Source organism: Lynx canadensis, chromosome D3, assembly GCF_007474595.2.
Source record: "Lynx canadensis isolate LIC74 chromosome D3, mLynCan4.pri.v2, whole genome shotgun sequence".
NCBI classification, from domain to species: domain Eukaryota; kingdom Metazoa; phylum Chordata; class Mammalia; order Carnivora; family Felidae; genus Lynx; species Lynx canadensis.
The window spans coordinates 11,424,979-11,447,101 of record NC_044314.2 but is presented as its reverse complement, the minus strand read 5'-3'; the positions used below and the strand labels follow the sequence as shown (position 1 = coordinate 11,447,101).

At 38.3% G+C, this 22,123-nt stretch overlaps 1 protein-coding gene across 1 annotated transcript in view; it reads left to right on the top strand.

The window, feature by feature from the left end:
- CDH7 (cadherin 7) overlaps window positions 1-22,123 on the top strand; it is a 106,770-nt gene that overhangs the window by 57,292 nt on the left and 27,355 nt on the right. The window contains exon 6 of the mRNA XM_032595439.1: window positions 15,129-15,382. Coding sequence (XP_032451330.1) covers window positions 15,129-15,382 — 254 coding nt within the window. The remainder of the gene's footprint in view (window positions 1-15,128; window positions 15,383-22,123) is intronic.

Genomic DNA, 22,123 nt, shown 5'->3' with positions numbered 1-22,123 from the left:
TTATCTTTAGGAAGAAAGCTATGCGTTTACTTTTAGGTGTCAGAATCATAGAGAATCGCGAATGGCATTCGTAATCATGCCCTGCAAGTCTGTTCTCTAAGTACGAGGATAGACTTATCATAGTTCTGTGACCGTAATGCCCACTGGCACATTAACTGCAAACTGTCAGCACAAAGCCTGCCACCAGGTTTGAACTCACAAACCATGAGATCATGACCTGAGCTGAAGTCAGAGGCTTAACCAACTGAGCCACCCAGGCACCCCACAAATGTACTGTTTCAAATGTCCTAATGGAGAGGGGAAGATGTTTCTTTGTTGACTATTCCAGGAATGAAACCCTAAAATCAACCACAGGTCTTTGTGAGCAAACTAGACAAACACTCCATCTCTGTGAAAAAAAGTACAAACTTGGAAATAGCGACCAAAGTGTTGAAGACTTGCTACATTATCAGTTATTCCTTTTTAAAGTTTATGCTAATTGAAGTACTTAAAGAATTCATACAAACAGAGCATGAAAAGTTGTGAAGCCTATCATAATCCCTTAAGTATAAGTGCAGAGGAGATAGAAAATTATTATAATCCTAACTAAAGACTGTTTGTCATAGTATATTTAAATTAGCTCCCAACACTGATTAGATATGGGAGAAAATGAGCTGTTTACTCCCTTTGCTCTGTATAGACATGATCTTTGACAACTGTTAAATTAAAAAAAAAGGGAAAAAGGAATTATTACAGAATATAGTCTTATTGTCTCAACTAAGGACTGAAAATTAAAACGTGAAAATCCCACCCCCAAATAATGGAATTTTATGCCAGTCTGACAATCCAGGTGTATAACTCTGTAATTAACACTCCTGGATAATTAACACATGTCAATAAAGAAAGTTATATTTTAGTTGTTACCGGAAAACATATGTTTGATTTCAGGCCAATGGGCAAAACATTTCTGCAATTATTTCCAGTGGACAGCTGCTGTTTTAGCTCAGCTGGTGACAATCTGTGTAAAAAAGTTTTAATAACTAGGACAGGCCAACTGTTGGCAAAATGTTTTGTTGTCTAAAATAAAAGAAATGCAGTAAAGTACAGTGCTGCTCAGAGATTTCAAAGATTCAGCTAAATATTCATCTGAAATCAGTCTGTTCATACTGAAAAATTTTTAATATATATTGAAATTATTTTTGTTGAACACGCGCATTTCATATATTATAAAGAGAGCATAAATCACTGAAAAACATATACACAAATATATATTTGATACTTGTTGCAGTAATAAGAGTATGTCCAATTTCTTAATATTTTTTGAAGTTTTAGAGAATTGTTAATTCTGGTCACAAATAGGATACTTTTTTTGTTTTCTTTTTTAAATTTAAAGCTCTGAAGTCATTTCTAACTTCTCTTCTTTCTCCTTTTTGAGCCATATTAGCTCTTGGCTGTAGGTTTATTTGTATTTTTCTATTGTCTTTAGCACTATCCTAAGGTTGGTTATCATTACTCACTCCAAAACTATTTTAAAAGCTCCCGAGCTCACAACCTGTTTATAGCTTCTCAAATCCATCTTTTGTTTAAATTGCTGTTCAAAATTCAAAACCACTTTATTAGTCCAACTAGATTGAAAACAGTCTCCCTTATACTAAGGAAATAGGAGAGAGTGATGAGACAAAGTGATAGGAGGCAGTAAAATAATCATTAAAGAGGTTATATATTTAGAAATTCCAAAGAATTCATTGAAGGATTTTTAGAATTAACAAGAGCTTTCAATATAAGAGCTACAGTAGTCAATTTCAGTGAAATTGGGGTCTGTATTTCATTCCAGGTAAAATGCTACCAGAAGTTCCTCACAGGGAGTACAGTGAGCAAAAACCTGTATGAGTCCCATAAATTCAGTATTCTTTCTGTACTAGAGAGTAGTGAAATCATCTGTGAAATCCAGAATGGATTTTTGAAACTGAGTCACGAGAGCATTCTTACTAAAACCGGGAAATTCTGAAGACAAAGGAAGCATTCTTCTGTTCTTAGACTATTTTAAAATTTTCATTTAGAAAAACAATAGAATGCTATGGGGAATCCATAAAAATGACCCTTTTTGTGATAGGTTTTTTAGTCTCTCCTAACTATAGGAAAACATCTACAACCAGGTGCTGCTAGGATTTGATGTATGTATTTATTCTGATGATTGTGAACACCTCTAAAGATTATTTCACATTTGGACAACGAGTCCCATTGTCTCCATTCAGATAGTCATTTCTCTTGGAATTAGGTTATTTGGTACCTGTGAACCGTGCTTCATAATCACCTGAACTTGTTTTCTCTCGACTCTGTAGTATAATAAAACTTCAGTTATTTGTTTTTTCATAAACAATGCACTGTCATGATTATAATGGGATTTATTCCAGTTTGAGAAAATTGTTGTCATATTTTGAGACATTTACATATGTTACACTTTGCACAGAGTGAACTTAAGAGCAGAGAGCGAAGAATAGGAGAACTGTCTTTTTAAAGAAGATACATTAGTAAAAGAGAAATATGTACAGAACTGTAGATTACTTTAAGTTATGCTATTATTGCCCCGTCTTGTATAAAAAATGTTTATAAATAGGACCAAATAGGCAGAATCCACAAGGCTAAAGGTTTTTGTAGGTATTGCCACAGAATTAGTTTTCTGCAACTTAAATATTCACTCTATACATTAGGAATAAACATGATTACATAGTTTAAGTGTTGTTTAAAAATTACGACAAAAATACAGTGATTCACAGTTAAAGTGCCGTACAAGCTGGTTCTTTGGCCATTTATGAATGATTTAATGCTAACCTCGGCGAGCAGTTCTACAGGGCTTCAAAATTCACAAAGTGTCAACATAAATATTCCTCCATGTGAGTGAACACTGTTTTTTTTCCCCACTTAGAAGTTCTTCTGCTTGCAGTCTCATATCCTAATTTACGGGGGGTGTCCTTTAGCTTTCTACTTTTCCTTTGAGATATGTCAGTCCTGTCTCTAACGTACTTCAGTTTGCAATACAAGACCTCAGCAGGGGTTAACGACGCAGTTTTGCTTTTCTAAAATTCATTACCATAGAGTCACAGTGCAGTAGAAAAGGATGTGTGTTCAAGATGCATTGCCTGTGAAGGACAAGTACACATTCCTCTCCGGCCAACAGATGGTGTTTGGTGGGTCACATGGTCACTGTCAAACAGCATATTTAAGCTGCTTCTGGCCGATTCTGTGCTATCTTCATAATCTCCTTATATTCATACCTTAAGAAATTCAGAATGACGCCAAAGCCAGGAAATAATAAAGCATTACTGTAGAAGGATCCATAAGGTGGCCCGCACCCATCCACCGCTGGGGAGAAAGAGTTCAAATACGCAGTTTCCTTCGAACCTTCAACTCGGCCGCAAGGATTTCTGAGCTCCCGGGTTTACCATCTTGTTATTGAAACGTGTCCTTTGTTGAGTACTTGAAGTGATGAGGGGCTAATCCCCAGAGTCAAGTTTGTATTTCAGCATTTCATACAAGGCTGTTTGTTGATGTATAGTGGAGGAAACTGACAACATTCACAATTCTTCTTTTTTCTTATTATTACATTTTTCTTTCAAGGATCCAATTCAATTAATCCCGCTGTGGAGGCACGTTCCTCAAAATGGAACAAAGATGTTTCCCTTATTTGACCGTGAGAAGGCACAAATTTGGAATTAGTTTAAAGGCTGACTGTCATAAGGTTAATACAGTAACTCTAGTTGACTTCTGAATTTCAGATTATATTTTCCAATTAATTCAACCCATTGTTACTGTATATATTTAAGTAGATCCTTCTGTCATTTTAATTATTATGCTCATGTGTGCATATGTATAGGCTCTCTGCTTATCAACGTATAAACTTACCTGTGTGTGAATAGCCAAGAGTAGAGATGAATTTAAGGTCTTAAAAAGGAAGTAAGAAATTGACAGTCTCTGAAGGAAGTTGATAGTAATGTACATGTCAACGCATGATAGTCTTGATCAAAGAGGCAAAGGCCATGTTCGCTTGGGAGTATTTTCTGTTTGCTTTGATTTTTTATAGTTATCAGAGCAATGTTCTTGGAATATATGTATGTCAAAGACATTTTTCAGTGAGTCCATCATTATTTTTTTTTTTTTTTTTGCTTAGTATAAACAAGTCACAGATAATGTACAAATTTTTCCTTTACTTCTGTCTCTTTTTCCACGGTGTGTTGTTTCCTAAATTAGCTTCAGTGGGTAGGCTTCCAAGAAAGAGATATTTAAGAAAGAGATAAGAAAGGATTTAGTGATTGTGTAAGAAAATTGGAGAGAGAATTTAAGGAGAAAACTAATGTTTCTAGCATGAGTAACTGGGTAAGTGTGTCCTTGAATAGGGGTGTGCAAATGATTAATATGGTTTGGAATACACGTGAAGCGCCTATGATATCTGGATAATAATGTCTAGGAGGTCATGAATAAGGATTTGCAGCTTAAGGCAGAGGCCTGGAGTACAAACTTAGGTCTGGGAGGCATTACCATATGCTGCATGACAATTACAATTAAAGGGACACTGGAGAATTCCCTAAAGCATGTATGGAAAGTAAGGGAAAGAGGTGCCTGGCTGATCTCAGGGTTGTGAGTTCAAGTCCCACAGTGGGCATAGAGCTTAGTTAAAAAAATAAATGAATCAAGTGAGGGAAAGAATGCTTTAGACACTGGTGAAACTGAAAACTTTAAGTTAGAAGGGCAGAGAAGAATTCAGAAAAGGGAAATTGTTTTATTCTTCCAGCATTAAGGTATTTGCAGAGAGTTTAAAAATAAGTAGTCAAAAAGCAAATTAAATACATATATATATATATACATATATGTATATACGTATATATGTATATATAGACACATATATACGCATATATATATATGTGTCTATATATACGTATATATGTGTATATATGTGTCTATATATACATACAGGGGCGCCTGGGTGGCTCAGTTGGTTGAGAGTCCAACTTCAGCACAGGGCATATCTCACAGTTTGTGAGTTTGAGCCCTGAATTAGGTTCACTGCTGTTAGCACAGAGCCTACTTCAGATAGATCCTCTGTCCTCCTCTCTCTGTCCCTCCCTTGCTCGAGCTCTGTCTCAAAAATAAACCTTAAAAAAAGTATACACACACACACGCATGCACACACGCACAGAAAAGTAATTGCATATATTATCAATAGAGGAGGGAACTGATGGAGCCTGGAATCTATTTTAGGTGATAAAGACAGAATATAACCAATCAGGAAATGATTAGAAGAGTCAAGGGCCTGGAATTCAAAGAGATCACATGTCTAGACATGACCCCTTCCCACCATTTCATTGGGCCATTTCAAGGCTAGTTTGGTTCACTTTTACTGGCTATGCTGCCATCACTTGTCACAAACTGAAGCCACCAACTTTTATTCTGTGTCTCTCCACAACTGTGTCAGCCATCCATTGCGACTTAACCAATTACCCCCCAAATGGACTACTTTAAACAACAGTTTTTCTTTAGGTCATGACTTTGTGGGTGAGCAATTTGGTGGGGGGTTAGCGGAGTGATTTTTCTGCTGGTCTTAAGTAGGCTCATCTAAGTGGTGAGCTCCTGGTCAGCTTGGTGGCTTCTCCATGGAGGTGGCTGTCTGTCTGCTGGGACAACAAGAGGGGCAATGTGGCTCACATCATCCAACAGCTAACCTGGATTTATTCCAAGAACGGCAAGAACAGAAGCTGCAGGGACTCGCGACGCCGATGTCTAGAATTGGCTCATCACTGCTGCCACATTATATTCATCAGAGCAACACAGGCCAGTCCAGATTTGAGCAGTGAGTGGGAAATACACACATGTACACACGCACACAAAAAGAAAGGAGCTATAAACATTGTGGACGCTGGGAAAGTAGAAAAAAGATTTTGAGTCCCAGCTGTGCTCCAGAGAGACTCAGCTCAAAAAATCTTCACGGTGCACATAGAAGGAATGGTGGAAGTAAGAATCTCAGGTCAGCTGACGTCTACTCTCGCCTTCTCTCCTGTGTCAGCTTTACTCACAAAATAATTGTGTGGATCAAAATAAATCAGTATTTGCCACCGTTTGGTAAAGGCTCCCAGGAAAACACGAGCTAAACTGCCTTTGGGTCATAATCTGGGTTCGGCTTGCCTGAAAATGCGTGAGACCCTTCTGTAGGGCGTCCCTTGGTATCCTCAGTCATAGAGACCTCTGCCTGGGCTGTTGCGTGAACCAGGTGTTAGATGCTGGGCAGGAATGTAGTCTTTTGCAAAGGCTTGTTTCCTGTTTTCCGCTTATGAAAATCAAAACAGTCTAGTAAATTCACAGTAGGAGGTTCTGGTACACAGAACCCTGTGCCTTCCCGGAGAGATCTCTACATCCTAATCTCCGGAACCTGTGAATAGTTTATACTACAAAAGGAATTCTGCAGATGGGATTAAATTAAGGAACTCAGGATGGGGAGATTATCCTGGATTATCTACTTGGGCTCAATGTAATCACAAGGTCTTTATATGAGGGATGCAGGGAGAGTCAGAGTCAGAAAAGAGATGTGATAACAGAACCAGAGAAAGAAGTGATAGGTTTTAAAGATGGAAGAAGGCGGGCGTAGTGGGGGGGAGGCGGGTGCACCTGGGTGGCTCAGTCTGTGAAGCGTCCGACTTCGGCTCAGGTCATGATCTCACCGTTGTGGGTTCGAGCCCCTGGTCGGGCTCTGTGCTGACAGCACAGCCCGGAGCCTGCTTCGGATTCTGGGTCTCCCTCTCTCTCTGCCCCTCCCTGAGGCCTTGAGAAGGAACACATCCCCTGCCAATACCTTGATTTAGACTTCTGCACTCCAAAGTGGTAAAACAATACTTTGATGTTTTTTTAAGCCGCTAAATTTATGGTGGTTTGTTACTGCAGTAGTAGGAAATTAACACATATGTGAAATGGAGCATTTCTGTGAGTGGAAAAGTTAATCCAGACAATAGTATAAAAGAGAAAGCAAGACATTAACTAGGCCTGCATAGGAATCTGGGTAATTCCTGATTTAGGCATTCTGTGCTCAAGTTGAAATAATGTTCAATGGCAGTGCACATTTTGGTGATAACAGCCCTCAGTGTCTCTCACTGGAATCTCACCCACCCCCCAGTATGGACTGCTTGTTTCCAAGTCAGTTTTACAGGATTTCTCCCACTTTCTTCCTTTTGTCATCATCCTGAGATTAACTGCTACTACTTTGGTTTGTTTGTTTTAGATGATCTGATTCATTCTGATTTTCTTTCTTAGTCTGTGGGAACAAAGACACTGGAGCCACCCTGTGTGATTAGGAGCAAGAAAGTCAGTCTGTCTTGACTCAGTTCTAGATTTGTTAAAAAGATCTGTTAGGAGCTGTATCATCTTGTGAGAATCAATGATGTTAATAATACTGTTAAACACTTAGCATGTGGTAAAGCTATATAAATGTGTTGTATTTTTATTTCTTTTATTATTTTATAAATTATTTTTTAGAGAGAGCATGAGTGCAGGAAAGAGGCAGAGGGAGGGAGAGAGAGAGAGAGAGAGAGGGAGGGAGAGAGAGACAGAGAGGGATGGAGGGAGGGAGGGAGGGAGGGAGGGAGAGAGAGAGAGAGAGAGAGAGAGAGAAAATCTTAATTAGGCTCCACACTCAGAGCAGAGCCTGACATGGGACTCGATCCCACGACCCTGGGATCATGATCTGAGCCAAAATCAACCAACTGAGCCATCAGGGCGCCCCTTCAATGTGTATGGTTAATGGGGAATACATCGAGCAGCTTACAGTTCTACCTCTTTGTGGATTAGTTCAACTAAAAATCTGAAATGTATGTGCATTTAACTGATTGTCTCAGATTTTTTTAAGTTACAAAATGGAGATGTGTATGATGCCTGCTTGAATTATCTTTTTTTTTTTCATATCAAGATTAAGAGATGTTAATTTAATTACTCATAGAAGTCAAAAAATACCTGTGTGGCTAGATAATGGAGATAGTTACTCCCGATATGTATATCTTTACTTTATTCCTAATGGGTTGACATAACTTAATGTTTCGGGCTTAAACATTTCTGCAGTTATTCATAAGATCTTTGGTGGGGTACCGATTTACCTATAGAGTACCAAAAATTTTCTGTGTAGTAATAATAGTATATTAGCAAAATGTGAATATTTGTATCAAGTACCTGATACAGAGCTGTGTTAAAGTATAATTTTTTGAAAAATTAAGATAATAATTCTCCTAGAAACATAAACTGGACGTGGTGGTGTCTCATAATCTTTTTTTGCTTAGTCTAAATTTGCTTATACTTATTTTGCGACGTTTCAGATTATTTGTCCTTAAATATTTTTAATGCATCAACATAATGCATCCAAATATAGAATCATATAACAATTTGAAACCTGTGTTTCCCTTCTCTTATCCTCTATGAAAAAAAAAAAGTATTGTCCAAATCTGAACATAGGTTTTATGATTCACAGGAGTTTTCAAGGCAAATAAAACCTTCAGAAGATGCTAAAATCACTTGCACCTGTCAGCAAAAATGGCACTGGACAAATTTAAACAGCTTAAGACAGACTTCAAGGATATTGCAGTAGGAGAAGGAGACCATAATTCAGTCTAAACTCAAGTCAGAGGAGGGCGCCTGTGTGGCTCAGTAGGTTGAGTGTCCGACTCTTGATTTCAGCTCAGGTCATGATCTCAGTCTTGAGATTGAGTCCCACGCTCGATTGAGCATGGTGCCTGCTTGAGATTCTCTCTCTCCCTCTGCCTTCCTCCCACTCCCATGCACACTTACTTTATCTCGCTCTCTAAAAAAAATTTTTTTTTAATAATAATAAACTCAAGTCAGGTGAGAAAGAGGGCTACCGAGTTAGGATTTAGTATCTAGGAAGAGAGATAACATTTGCCTGTCCTGATTGGCTTTACCCAAAAGAAAAGTAGATTTTCTTGTACCTTTATGACAGGGGGTAGTTTTACAACTTGGAGTAAGGCTTAGACTGAAGTTTGGCTCCTACCTTCCACAGCAGCCAGCAGCTAGAGGGTCTGTCTTCCTTGATAATGACATTTCAAAGAGATGGCTCCCCATTTCTTGAGGAAGACATTTCTGGGCTGTAAAAATGGCAAGATTTTTTTTTTTTTAATTTACCTCTCAAAAGGGCAGAGAATAGGCTAATGTACAAGCTGTCTAGGAAAAGGGCTGTCAGGGGCCAAAGTCAGGAAGAAGCCTACCTAAATTTAGGCAAGTGGGAAACATGAAGACCTCCGTGGGCACAACCCAAGAAAGGGTGAAAATAAAGGCAATAATGCAGTTGCACATGATAAAGGTGTGTTTTGCTTTTGAAAAGTACTTGGGGGGAGTAACTTTAGAACTCTTTTCATTGTATTTAAATGCTATTTAAATTTATCCTTGCTGAGAGACCTTTTTCAAGGTTGTGGGTCATTTTTAAGGTTTTGGACAGTAGGTTTATTTGAAATCATTGTAAAGGGAAAATTGTGAGTGGGGCTATTTTTCCATAGGTATGGCCTCATTTAGGCCCACTTACTAAAGGGAGACAAAAGATTTCTATTGGTTTGATCAACAAGTAGGGAGGATATTGAATACAAAACAATATGCTTTGATCCAAAAGACGGCTGGAATCTCCAGAGAAAGAAGTGTTTTACAAATGACAATCTTCGTGCTTTTGCACAAAATCAACATTAAATATAAGACACTAAATATATAGACAGGGGGGGACACACACACACACACACACACACACACACACACACACACGCACGCTTTAATCGGCTCTTATGGTACCACTCCATGTTTAGAAGAGCAGAAAGAGAACAATCTGCAAAGGAAAAGGTTAACTTGGGGGGTGCCTTGGTGGCTCAGTTGGTAAAGTGTCCGACTCTCGATTTCAGCTCCGGTCGTGATCTCATGAAACATGAGATGTCATGAGATCGTGAAGCCCTGCGTCAGCACAGCCTGGTTGGGATCCTCTCTCCCTCTCGTTCTGCCCCTCTCCTCTGCACGCATTGGTGTGTGCATGCACACGTTCTCTCTCTCAAAATAAATGAATATTTTTAGAATTTTTTTTAACGTTTATTTTTGGAGAGAGAGACAGAGTGTGAGTGGGGGAAGGGCAGAGAGAGAGGGAGACACAGAATCCGAAGCAGGCTCCAGGCTCCGAGCTGTCAGTATAGAGCCCGACACAGGGCTCGAACCCACGAACCACGAGATCATGACCTGAGCCGAAATCAGACGTTCAACCGACTGAGCCACCCAGGCACCCCAATAAATATTTTTTAAAAAGAAGAGTTTAATATGGATCAATTCCTAAACATCAACTTCTGCATTGCTCAAAAGAACAAGAGCTAAAAGGAGGCTGTTGAGCTTAATGAGAGCACCTTTGGCTATAGACCAGTAGCCAAGCTATATGGAGAAAGAAGAATGTAGTGCAGTGATTTTGTTAAATGAATTCATGATTATGTTTTAACTTAGGTTCTACTATTAAAAATGCTAAAAATGGCAGGGGGAACTATGAGGACCCCACTCTATATGACATATTTTTTTTAAATCCAAGCCACCATATTATAAAGTGATTTTACTGAAGGTGTAGGTGTCATGGGGGGTGTCCTCTTCCAGAAGAGGAAGGCATGGTCTTAACTTTCATTGGATTTGCTCATAATCTAGCAGGAAATAATGACACTAAGAATGATAATGACCAAGTGAATATTTGTACAGCGATTACTCAGTGTTGGGCAGTGTTCTACGTATTTTAAGGCAAGGAATACTTTATAGCAAACCTGTGAGGTCGGCGACGTAGGCAGGTGCCTAAATTTGATAATGCCATACAATACGAAGCCCTAATTGCTCTTCGAGCCTGCTTTTTGTAGCAGGAAGGGGATAGGTGGTGGGTGGACGTGGCCTTGAGTTCACGTAATGTGCCTGCCCTTCTACACATGTAACTCTACACTTCCATTGTAACTCTCTGCTGTTTGGTTTTCACATCAATTAATAATACTAGCCTTGCATCATTTCAATGTACATTAAAAATGTGTATAAAACTTCTTGTTCATGGTTAGCCTTCAACATAAGGTTTATTATGTGTTAGGTACGGGGATTCTGGGAACACTCATAAAAGAAAAGGTGATCACGAGTATCCTTGAGATTTCAATAAGAGAAACGGAAGACAAAATTATGTGGGAAAGAAGGGCCAGCAGGCGATACGAACTGGAAGACGAAGTGTGATGCTCGTAGTGAATAGTTCGTTTTAATTGTAGTAAAAAGGATGGGAGAAAGAAGGGTGAGCATCTAGTCTGGAAAAATAAGCTTATTCTCTTGGGCTCCCTAGATCAGGGGTTGACAAACAACTGCCTGTCTGCTGTTGTACAGCTCCAGAGCCCAGGGTGGTTTTGTGTTTTTAAAATGATGGAGAAATCGGGAAAGACGGATGTTGTGTGATACGTGAAGGTTATATAAAATGTAAATTTCATTGCCTGCAAATGAAGCGTTATTGGCTCACAGCCACACTAATTCATTTGCAGGGGGCAGAGAATGCATACCCTGCAAAGCCTAATTATTTAGTATTATTTCCTTACAGGAAAAAGGTTGTTCACCTCTGCCGCAGTTATACTGCTTAGTTTTTAATTATGCTTTTTATTTTCATTCCAGTATAGTTAACACGTAATATAGTGTCATATTAGTTTCAGGTGTACAGCCGGCTGATGGGACAGTTCCACACATTCGTCCGTGCTTGTCAAGATGAGTGCACTTTTCAAGCCTCCATCCCCTTCGCCAGTGTCACCACCCCCACCCCACCTCCGCTCTGCTAACCATCAGTTTGTTCTCTGCAGTTTTTTTTCTTTTTAATCCTGAAGTTTCTCATCTCTGATGGCAAAAACAAACAAACAAACAAAAAACAGCCCTATTTTATAGTCTAGGAAATCAGATACCCAATAAGCTGCTTTCTTTTGGTGTCTCTGACATACGGGTCACTTGACAGATGAAAGAACAGCTTCTACAGGTCCCAGATATGTCTCTATGATGTCACTGGTTTGGGTCTATGTGATTTCCGTTTGAACTCAGGTTGTCATTAATCCTACATCTTGCTTGCTATTGTGGGCGACAGCATGAACAGTGTTTTGGTCTGATTTCCAGTGACATATGGTCTCCAGTGATATGTAGCTTCTAATATCGAACATGATCTCTTCAGACATTACCTTCATCTCCTTCCTTTTACTTTGCCTTTCCTCACCTGTTACTTTAACATTTCTTTCCCCAAGTAAAACCCTGTTCATTAAATCTAATAGTTACGGAATATGTTGCTTATATAGAAATCAATAAGAAAAAGAAATAGGAATCAAAATTCTGTTGCAAAAGCTTTTTCTTCTATGTGTTTAACAACTCTGTCTGTTACCCCACACCTCTCTTTGAAAAGTATTGTCTGGCTTATTCTGATTTGCTCTGAAAATCATTTTGTGTTGCAATTCTTTTGTCTGTAATCTTGATTCATAGCCTTTCATATGAATTCTTTTATTGCTCTATTTTCATAATAGCTCTCAGGCAACCAATCATCCTGTGTGATACTGTGTTTCATTATGATTCAGTGGCATCCAGATGTCTGTATCTCATGTTGTTGCCTTTTAGACAGATTAAAAAAAAAGTTGCTATAAAATAATTGCATTCATTTGTGTGGTAGATTTTAAATTATTGTTTCATATATCAGTCACACTTTTACTTGAATACAGAAATACTTGTTACCCCTTTGGATAAACCTGAATGAATATCTTAAAAGTTGTGGTTTTGAATTGATTTAAAAGGAGATGATAAACAGGATTTTTAAAACACATTCTACATACACAGATACATATTATATAAAAATAAGATTCCTCTCATCATTTGTCAGTTTTATAAGTAATAGAAGCACAAAGTAAACAGGTTAATATCTGAGCTGTTTGTGCGTATGTTTACAGTCTCTAAGTAAATGCATTTAGGTACATTTTTTTTTTTTTTATTCTCAGCAGTACCCAAATTAAATAGTGGATTATATGTATGGTGACAAGACCGTGTAATGCAAAGATCAGGCTTCTTGCAAGAGGGTTTGCATCACAATTACCCAGTGAGCCTTTTGAAAATGCGTATGGTTGGGCTTCATCCTGGATCTGCTGAATCAAAATTTTCATTGAAGGAGCCACACGTGTGTCAGAAAATTCCTCTGGGTAGTCCTAATTCTCACATTTGATTGAGAACTATCGAGCCAGAAATATTTTTAGGTAATAGACAAAAAAGGTAGCCTCGTAAAAATATCACTGAATTTGCTCATAAGGACTTGTTTAGAGCACTGTCATGTGCCCCTGAATTTTCATATGAAACTTCAGAGAAAATTAAAACTGCATTTTCCTGTAGCAATTCTAAGAAGGTTTTTTTTTCCTGTGGTAGAATACCAATATACCTAATTGTTCCTTCCCCTCACCCCCTACTTTGGCCATCGGGATTCTCTGTGGCCAAGTGTCCTGGCTATCTGTGGTCTAGTTGTTTTCTAATCCAACAAGAATTTATTGAGCCCCTTCTATGTACTGAATTCATAATAGGCACTGGGAATGCTAGTAATTAACAAAACAGTCTGGAGCTTACAGTCGATTGGATGAGACCGATGTGAGGCCAGTAAATAGTTCAGTAAGTTCTACTTTATCTAGATATTGTAAACCTATTTTGAGAATTGATCTATATATTTTTTTCTCGGTTATAACCAGAGATGAGCCATGGAATCTTTTCATGTAATATATGTCTGCAAATACACATGAATATTTGTATATTTTGTACGTACATGGGTTTATGTGTGTATGTGTATTATGTTTTGTCTAAGCGTGTGTAGATGTATATATATGTATATATATTCTGTACATCATATACATATATGTGTATGTATATACTTTCAGTGTGTGTTTATATGTGCATCTCCTAATTTATATTTATATGACTACATTGTTTTTTTTTTTTTAGTATCACACCTTTTGGGATGGGTTGGAATGTATGCATACCTTCCTGTATGTAATACTCACGTGCCCACCTACATAATAGGTGAAGTTGGATTATAATTCGCAACATTACGTTTTTGCCCCTTTTCATAATACTTTTCCTGTGACATAACCATTAAGTAAAAACGAGAGTTATATGTATCATGTGTTATATTTCATACCATGCCTTTCCTTTTTTACACCATTATTTTTGTCTTATTGAACGTAAGTGATATTTGGGGACAGCTTTTCAGTGGTGAGATTGAGATCGAAAGTCATTAAACTCTGAGGCTCTGTATCCCTTAAAGAAAGAGCATTTTATTGTCACAAACAACTTCAGCATGTTGTGTGCAGCATTCTTTTTTTTTTCCCCCCACAGATGGTGCGTTTCTAGGACAGCATTTAATTGCCCTTACAACTTTTTAAAGCTACCAAATGGTTTAACTTGGGTCACTATTTTTGAGGAACGTGTTAGCATGTTAATCCTCTAGGAAAGTTACAGAATGGAGATTCTGGAATATAACTCTCCACCATCAAATACAGAGACACAGTGTGCACTGGTAGAGGGATTGTGGAGAAAGAAACAATGCGTGCTTCGTCGAGAACTGGCTGTGTTTTCAGACGGCACAAATTCAACGGACCACCTATCCTGGGTGGCTGGCTCCCTTTGGAGCATCTATAAAAGCTCAGGACTGGAATGGAGTCCCTGAAATCAATAAAGATGACCTTTTAAATAATAAATTCAGTGGAAAGTTGTATTTTTCTTTCTTTTTAGTGTGCACCCCTAGATAGTGCAGCTAAATTACATGGTTGAAGAAAATGATATTGATATCCCTGTTGGAAAGATTTTTCAATCTTATCAGTTGTCTTTCAAATAATATTCAAAAGACTTGCATTTGCCAGCGGAGTGGATGAAGTGAGCTGAAAAGCACTTACCATTGTCTGTGAGCCAGAAAAGCAGCAAGGATTCTGATTGGCATTATTTTTTATTATTTGTGAATGCTGATGGTGCATTTTCGTGGCGGAGTCCTTTCTATGCGTACTGACATTCATAAATGAAAAGGCTCTGCTTAGCTGACTATTTAATTGGTAATTTAATTTTCCTAATAACTTTCTTTACAGGACCTGGATTTTGAAGCCAAAACAAGTTACACACTCCGGATAGAAGCCGCAAACAAAGATGCCGACCCTCGCTTTCTGAGCTTGGGTCCATTCAGCGACACGACCACAGTGAAAATAATCGTGGAAGATGTGGATGAGCCCCCTGTGTTTTCCTCACCCTTGTACCCCATGGAGGTATCGGAGGCTACCCAAGTTGGGAATATCATTGGCACCGTCGCGGCTCATGACCCAGATTCTTCCAACAGCCCTGTGAGGTAAAAGCTCATCGCTGTCCTTTTATGCAATTTTACAAGAGTGTGCTTTGCTCACAGTTCATGTCTCTACGTACGATGCTTTTGGTTCATGGCAAATGAAGACCAGTTTTGTATGTATATTGAGCCATAGAGGCAAAAGGAACCAGGATCAGAGCGGTGCAACATTTTACTAATTTAAAAATGTTTCACCTGATTATCCGGGGCCATTATTATGTAGCAATAATTTTTAGGCATCCGTTATCATCCACAAGCCATAGCTGATGTTCCTATTCAACCAATTATCCTGAGCTCTTTCAAAGCAAACCGTGTTCAGAGATGAAGTGATACGTGTCCTAGTTATGGGATATATGCATATATTAGAAAACTAATTTTATAAAAAATTTAAATTAGGGATTGACTTTCAATAGATCATTTTCTCATATTGGCCTGTTTGGTTAGCATGTATTTGTTTATTATTTCCACTTATAAAAAGTATAACTGTATCTGTATCTAAGGACTGTTTTAAAGTGTTTTATCAATAGTCCTGTATCGAGACTAGACACACGGTTCTAAGCAACTGATCTCTTCGCAACTAACAAAATGATGATAGGTAAGCAAGTCAAAATACCATGATATCCAATTTCACACTTTTTACATAAAACTTACAACCTATGATCTACATGTATGGTTTTGTGTATGCATGTGTTAGCATGTGTGTGCATACGATACATTATGTCTTTTTAGATAAATGTTATAAAGACAATATATTTGAAATTTCTTTGTGTTGCATGTCTTAATTTGGGTTCACTAGTAAAGTTTTTCAATGTGACCTTTTGGATTTTGACTACAAAAACATAAAGGTATAAAGTACAAAAATCACTCAGTATTTTATATATATTCAACTAATAAGCTAACCACATTTAGATTTAACTGCTATCTGGCAACGGTGAGAGCTTTGAGCTAACTTCTGAGCTAAGTCTGGACATTGTAAACTGTCATGAAAAATATCCATAATTTAGATGATTATTGTTAAGAAAAGCTTATAATCTTTTACCTCCCTCAAATAATAAGCTAAAACAATAAGCTTATTTAGGGATACAGATATGGTAACACACACACACACACACACCCCACTCTCCTTTCCTTCTCTCTTGTCTGACATTAACATCATAGTCTAGTGAAGAATTTATTTAAAATAATTGTTCAAAAATGAAGTCAGACTTGGCATCCCCCTATCTATACAATAAAGTCAGGCTATAGGGACAGCTATATTATTTTGAACACAGCGATCACAAACCATCCCTAGGAATATAATCTTCCGTGCAATAGAACATTCGGAAGTCGCAAATGTACCAGGTAGAACACGCCTTCCCCTTCTGCCTAAAACAGTCCATCCTTCGTTGTCAGAACAGTTTCCTAACTTAAGCTCAGCTGCATCCACCAAATCCCGTTGACTTGCACACCTTGAACTTGGGTTTGCTATAGCATCACATCTCCTACTGACACATGTAAGTCTCCTTCCCTTAGGAACAGTCAGACACAGCATGATTGTAGGCACAGATCAGCTACTCAGAACAGTCAGACTTCTGCTTAAACAATTCAATGGGAAGAAAGAGAATGCTTTCATGACGTTAGGGGTGTAAAAGAAGAGACGCATATATATCACGATTCGGGACTTGAGTGAGAGGAGTCAAGGCAAATTGATAGATTGCATTGCGTTTTTATCTTGTTTCTTTCTTATTTTTCCTTTACTCGTTTGCTTGTATGTCATCCTGTTAAAGCCTCACCACATAAGTATTTTACTTTTTATAGTACTTTATTTGAAAAAAAAATGCAGTATTATAATTTGGGGAGGAATGAAGAGTAGGACTAGGAGAGTAGTGACCTGAGGTAGAGATGAAGTGACCTCCAGGTCTACTCCCTGAAGCACAGAGAGAGAAAGGGTCAGAAGGTGAACTCTGTTGGTTTTGAAGGTACAGATCTCTGTGGCTTTCGTCAATGAAAGAGGCTGGCCAGGAATTTATTTTTACCTCATTTGCCTTTTCTTAAGACTAATGAAGGTGGCCTGAAAGTTCAGCTTAGTGCTATCTTATATCAGTTTTTGAACACCTAAGTCTCACAACTAAAGAGGACCGCCTTTGTTCAAAGTGGACTAAAATGTTGTTGTGTGTATTTTTTTTTTTGCTTTTGTAGAATTAATGTCGTTACTTAATATTTTTCAGAAAATTTTAACGTTTATTTTTGAGAGACAGAGTGTGAGCAGGGGAAGGGCAGAGAAACAGGGAGACACAGAATCCGAAGCAGGATCCAGGCTCTGAGCTGTCAGCACAGAGCCTGACGTGGGTCCTGAATTCATGAACTGCAAGATCGTGACCTGAGCCAAAGTCAGATGCTAAACTGACTGGATCACACAGGTGCCCCTGACTTAATATTTACTACTAGTATTTTTGAAGCATTTTTTACACTATTTTTTATAAGGTCAGTTCACATCCATAGCTGATTTTTTTTTCTGGATCTGTCTTTTATATTCGTTTGTGATATCCACCTTTGAAAGGCCAGGCTCCTCCTATCAGATTCTACTTTGATGAATAGGTGTGCACTGATGGGCATTCTCTAGAAGACTAGTTCTCTTCTCAGCACTGATATTTGCTGAGTTACCTAGGGGATGCACTTGGTCTCCTAAGTTCCCATATACCCAGTAAAAAGGAAAAGTAAACCCTATCCCTGCCTTCTCCCAAGTTCTTTGAAGATTAATAAAGGGAAAGTAACCAATGATTTCAAACTGAGAATCATGACTTAAGCATTAGAAAGCATTATCATGATACATTGCTATTATTACAGTTTGTTGTGTTTCCCTGCCATCTTTATTTCAAGGTCAATAAGCCAACGAAAGGAGACATACTTTACAGGCAACTGTATTGGCAGTCTGTAGTGAAGTTTATTTGGTATTCACGTAGGTTCCAGTACACAGACAATATGACATAGTTTAATGGACATGAACACGTGTTTGCTTTGGGCGCTCAGGTACCTATCCAAATGTAAGCCCTCCTTCAACAAATGCCACTCGTTGGGTAGATGTCACAGTCTTCTGAGATCTTAGGAAAAGTGAATTTCCAGATTGAGTTACAACCCGAAGCGTCTTGGAGTTGTGAACCTTGTGCTCACACCTTTAGACATGGTGTGGTTCTTAGAGGAGTGGAAAAGTAGTTATTTGTTTTATTGTAACTGCTTGAAATGAGGCCGATAGTGTTTGAATCGTAAAACAGGATGGGAAACTGGATACTTCACATTTAAATTTATTGACAGTTTTGTAGCCTAAATACTAAAATCTAGCATAGGCTACTTATATTTGGGATATTTACCAATATGTGGGGTATGAGACTAGAATTCTAGAAGGAAACACATTCACTTTCCTCCAGAAAGACAGAATTGAGAGCCTCGTCTCATATGATCTCTTCCTTGCTCAGCACTTTTTATTTTTACCTACCTCTGGCACCAGCCAAAGCGATGAGTAACTCTTCTCTGTGCATATGCCCTTTCTCTAAAAGAGGACTGGGCATCTACATCACGATAAAGCATTTTGACCATCTAGAAGTATAGTAGCAATAGGTGGGAAGATTAAATGAACTCTAAGCACGGTACTTAGCCAGAATATAACACCATCGTGAAATGTCCTATCTTCCTTGTAGCTTGCCTAGCATTCAGATAGGGCACCTCCCCCATCATGTCATGTATACATTGTTTTCCTCTTCCCATATAGAAACTAGAAGCCCAAAATGCAAATTAGGTGATAGTTAAGATTACTTAGCCAGAAAAAAAAAAAAAAAAAGGAAGAAGAAGAGGCTTTTTTGAAAGCAAAAGTAGATCATTGAGGTCCAGCATATACCTGGCTCTTTATGTTTTATGTAGTTGCTTACTTTTTCATGTAAATTTTGTCCCAGAATGCCAAATATCAGGGTTTCTCTGTTGAATTTGGAAGGACAGGTCACGTTCTGATTTTGATCATCTTTCCGAATGTTAGAAACTTCGCTTCTGCGTGTCTCATCAACGAGACGGGGGACACTATGAGAGCAGCCTAGAGCCTAGAACACTCTTCACCCTTCATGTCGGCACTTGGAGACCAAAGCACTGCATCAGCATACATTTATTGAGAACCTGCTTTGTGCACAGTGCTGGGGAGAATACTGACAGGAAAAACAAAGATGAATAAAACATTTCCTCTGACCTCCAGGAACTTCCAATCCGGTTGAAGAAATAAGATCCCATAAACGTTAAACAAAATGAGGGGGGAAAGTGTCAGAGCAAATCATGAGATAAATTGTAGTCACTCCGAGCTCACTGGACAGGAGACTTTGTTTGAAGGAGTGATCGTGTAAGCAAGGCCTTGAGGGAGGGCAGAATTTGGACAGACCACGAAAACGTTATGCAAAATCTGTTTATGTTTTATTTAGTTACATCTTAAGAGTCCAGTGCTGTTTTATGAAATCAGCAGAAATACTTCTCTAGGCAGCACAAACAGCCCAAAGTCCCTATGCTAAAAATAGCCAATGGATTGAAACATGATATCATCGCAAATAAGATTAGATGTGAAGGGGGGGGTCATAAAAATTAATGGGGATTGTTTTCAGCATTTCTAACAAGTTAAATACAGAACTACATTTGGACTTATGTTCAAGGATTCTAAGGTAATATTACTTACCTGCAGGCACTTTTGGCATTCCTGGTATTTTATGTTCTCAGATAAAAGGTGATAAAATAGTATCAGATATTACATTATGTAGTGTGACTAGTATGAACACATTTGGGATGTTTGAATAATTCAGTGTGTAGGTTTTTTTTTAAGTAGCCTGTATACATGCATATATTTGTACATATTATTTTAATCTAAATTATTTGGTAGTATCTTATTTTGTAAGAAACTTAGCCAGTAACATAGAGGAAAAATAGTGGTTCATGTGCAAAGTAGCAGAAATCTATTCCATAGGGAAAATATGAGCTTTAATCAATTTCAAAATGCTGATCACTAATTGAATATAACGATCACTAAAAATGAAAAAAAAAGTTCACATACGGTGAAGGTAAAAAAAAGTGTTATTATACTAGTGTATTTAATATCCAGAGATAATTTTCAAAATGTAAGTAGAAATTCCTAATATATGTGATCAATTTTTCCATCTTTTATCATATTGCCCTAGAATTAGAACTCTGCTTGGAGTTCTGAGTTAGCTTTTGGAAGACTGCAGGTAATGAATTTATTGAAGATTACATTTCTCTTGATTTGTCCCTTATATTATTTTCCACATTTAAAATGCTTATTGAAAAGTGTGATGAATAGAAGAATACTAAATCCATAATGGGCTTTGGTGTGAGTCTTAGGGAACTATCCATGAGGAAGAAAGATTAAGGAGCTATACTTACACTGAACTGTACTCTTAGCATTGTTTAGTTGCAATAATAGAAATTGGCCATAGATAACTGAAAAAAAGGATTTATTGAAATAATTGGGGATAGCTCACAGAATTAAAGAAAACATCGCATAGCCAGTACTCTGAAAACAGAAGACTAAGGTTTTTCTAGAAATATGACCAGCAAGAATGAGCAGATAGTCTTTTGAGGATGGGGCAGTGGGGTGAACCCGTGCCAACCCTGTTCTTTTCTCGTGGCCCTCTGTTTAAGGTTCACGTTTCTTGGAAAGTTTTTTGGCCTGTCTTAGGACGTGTGTCCTGTCTCTTACCCAGGAAGTTCTGGGCATCTTGATTGTGAGTACCATCAAGATTGCATGAGATTGGGAAGGTTTAAATCTCCGAGGAGAATCGAGTTGCCGTTATCAGCAGGGGGTGAGAGTACAAAGAGTAGCATCTCTAAGTGCTGAACTCAGTAGTTTATTTTGAAGAAATTTCTCGTTAAAGTCCTGTAAGGCAAGCATTATCATTCCTGTGTTATGATACATCTGCCTCCTGGTGACACAGTTAGAAAATGTGGTTCCAGGATTTTAGCAAGGTCTGTATCAGAAGCTGCCCACTCCTTACAGCAGTACACACACGTGCACGCGCGTGCGCGCGCGCGCACACACACACACACACACAGGCACGCAGAGGCACCCACCCACACATGCATTTCTTAAGATCTCAACTCGAATGACTCAGCTGTTTCTGTGTTCAGAATTGTTCGTGTATATTTATCACATTATCTTTTGCCATTTGGGGAGTAGCGGTGATACATTTGTGTTAATCTAGCTCACTCACCCACACGTCCTTTTTGTGAGTGTTCACATGCATCTCAGTAGCTGGGCGATAAGAATGCTACTGGAGAAGAACATTTCGATTGATCTCCATAGCTTCTCAAACAGCAGCCGTGGTAATAACAGGCGCTTATTAAGGAATTCTTTTCATTGCAGATGTACGGAGCGCCAAGCGTATACAGATGATGAGATGAGTTCCCAACCCTCTTGTTATCTAGCTGGAAAGAGGTGGTACACAAAATCTTACTTAAAAAAGCAAATGTTAAATCTGGAAATGATAAACCATCTTGTAAAACTGTCTCAGTTTGCAGAGAAAGAAAGAGAACAGTATAAATAGTGATTCGAGAGCCCAAATGAGTACAGGAGGACAGTGGCAGGGTCGGGGCCATAAATTGTGTCCTTTATTTCCTTGTGTGTGATTTGTGGTGGGGAGCACCAAGTTCACAGATCCTAACTACTGCAGGGTTTCTTAAAAAAGCATAACTTGTAAATTGTTTTTGCTTTGGTTTTTGCTTTTAGTT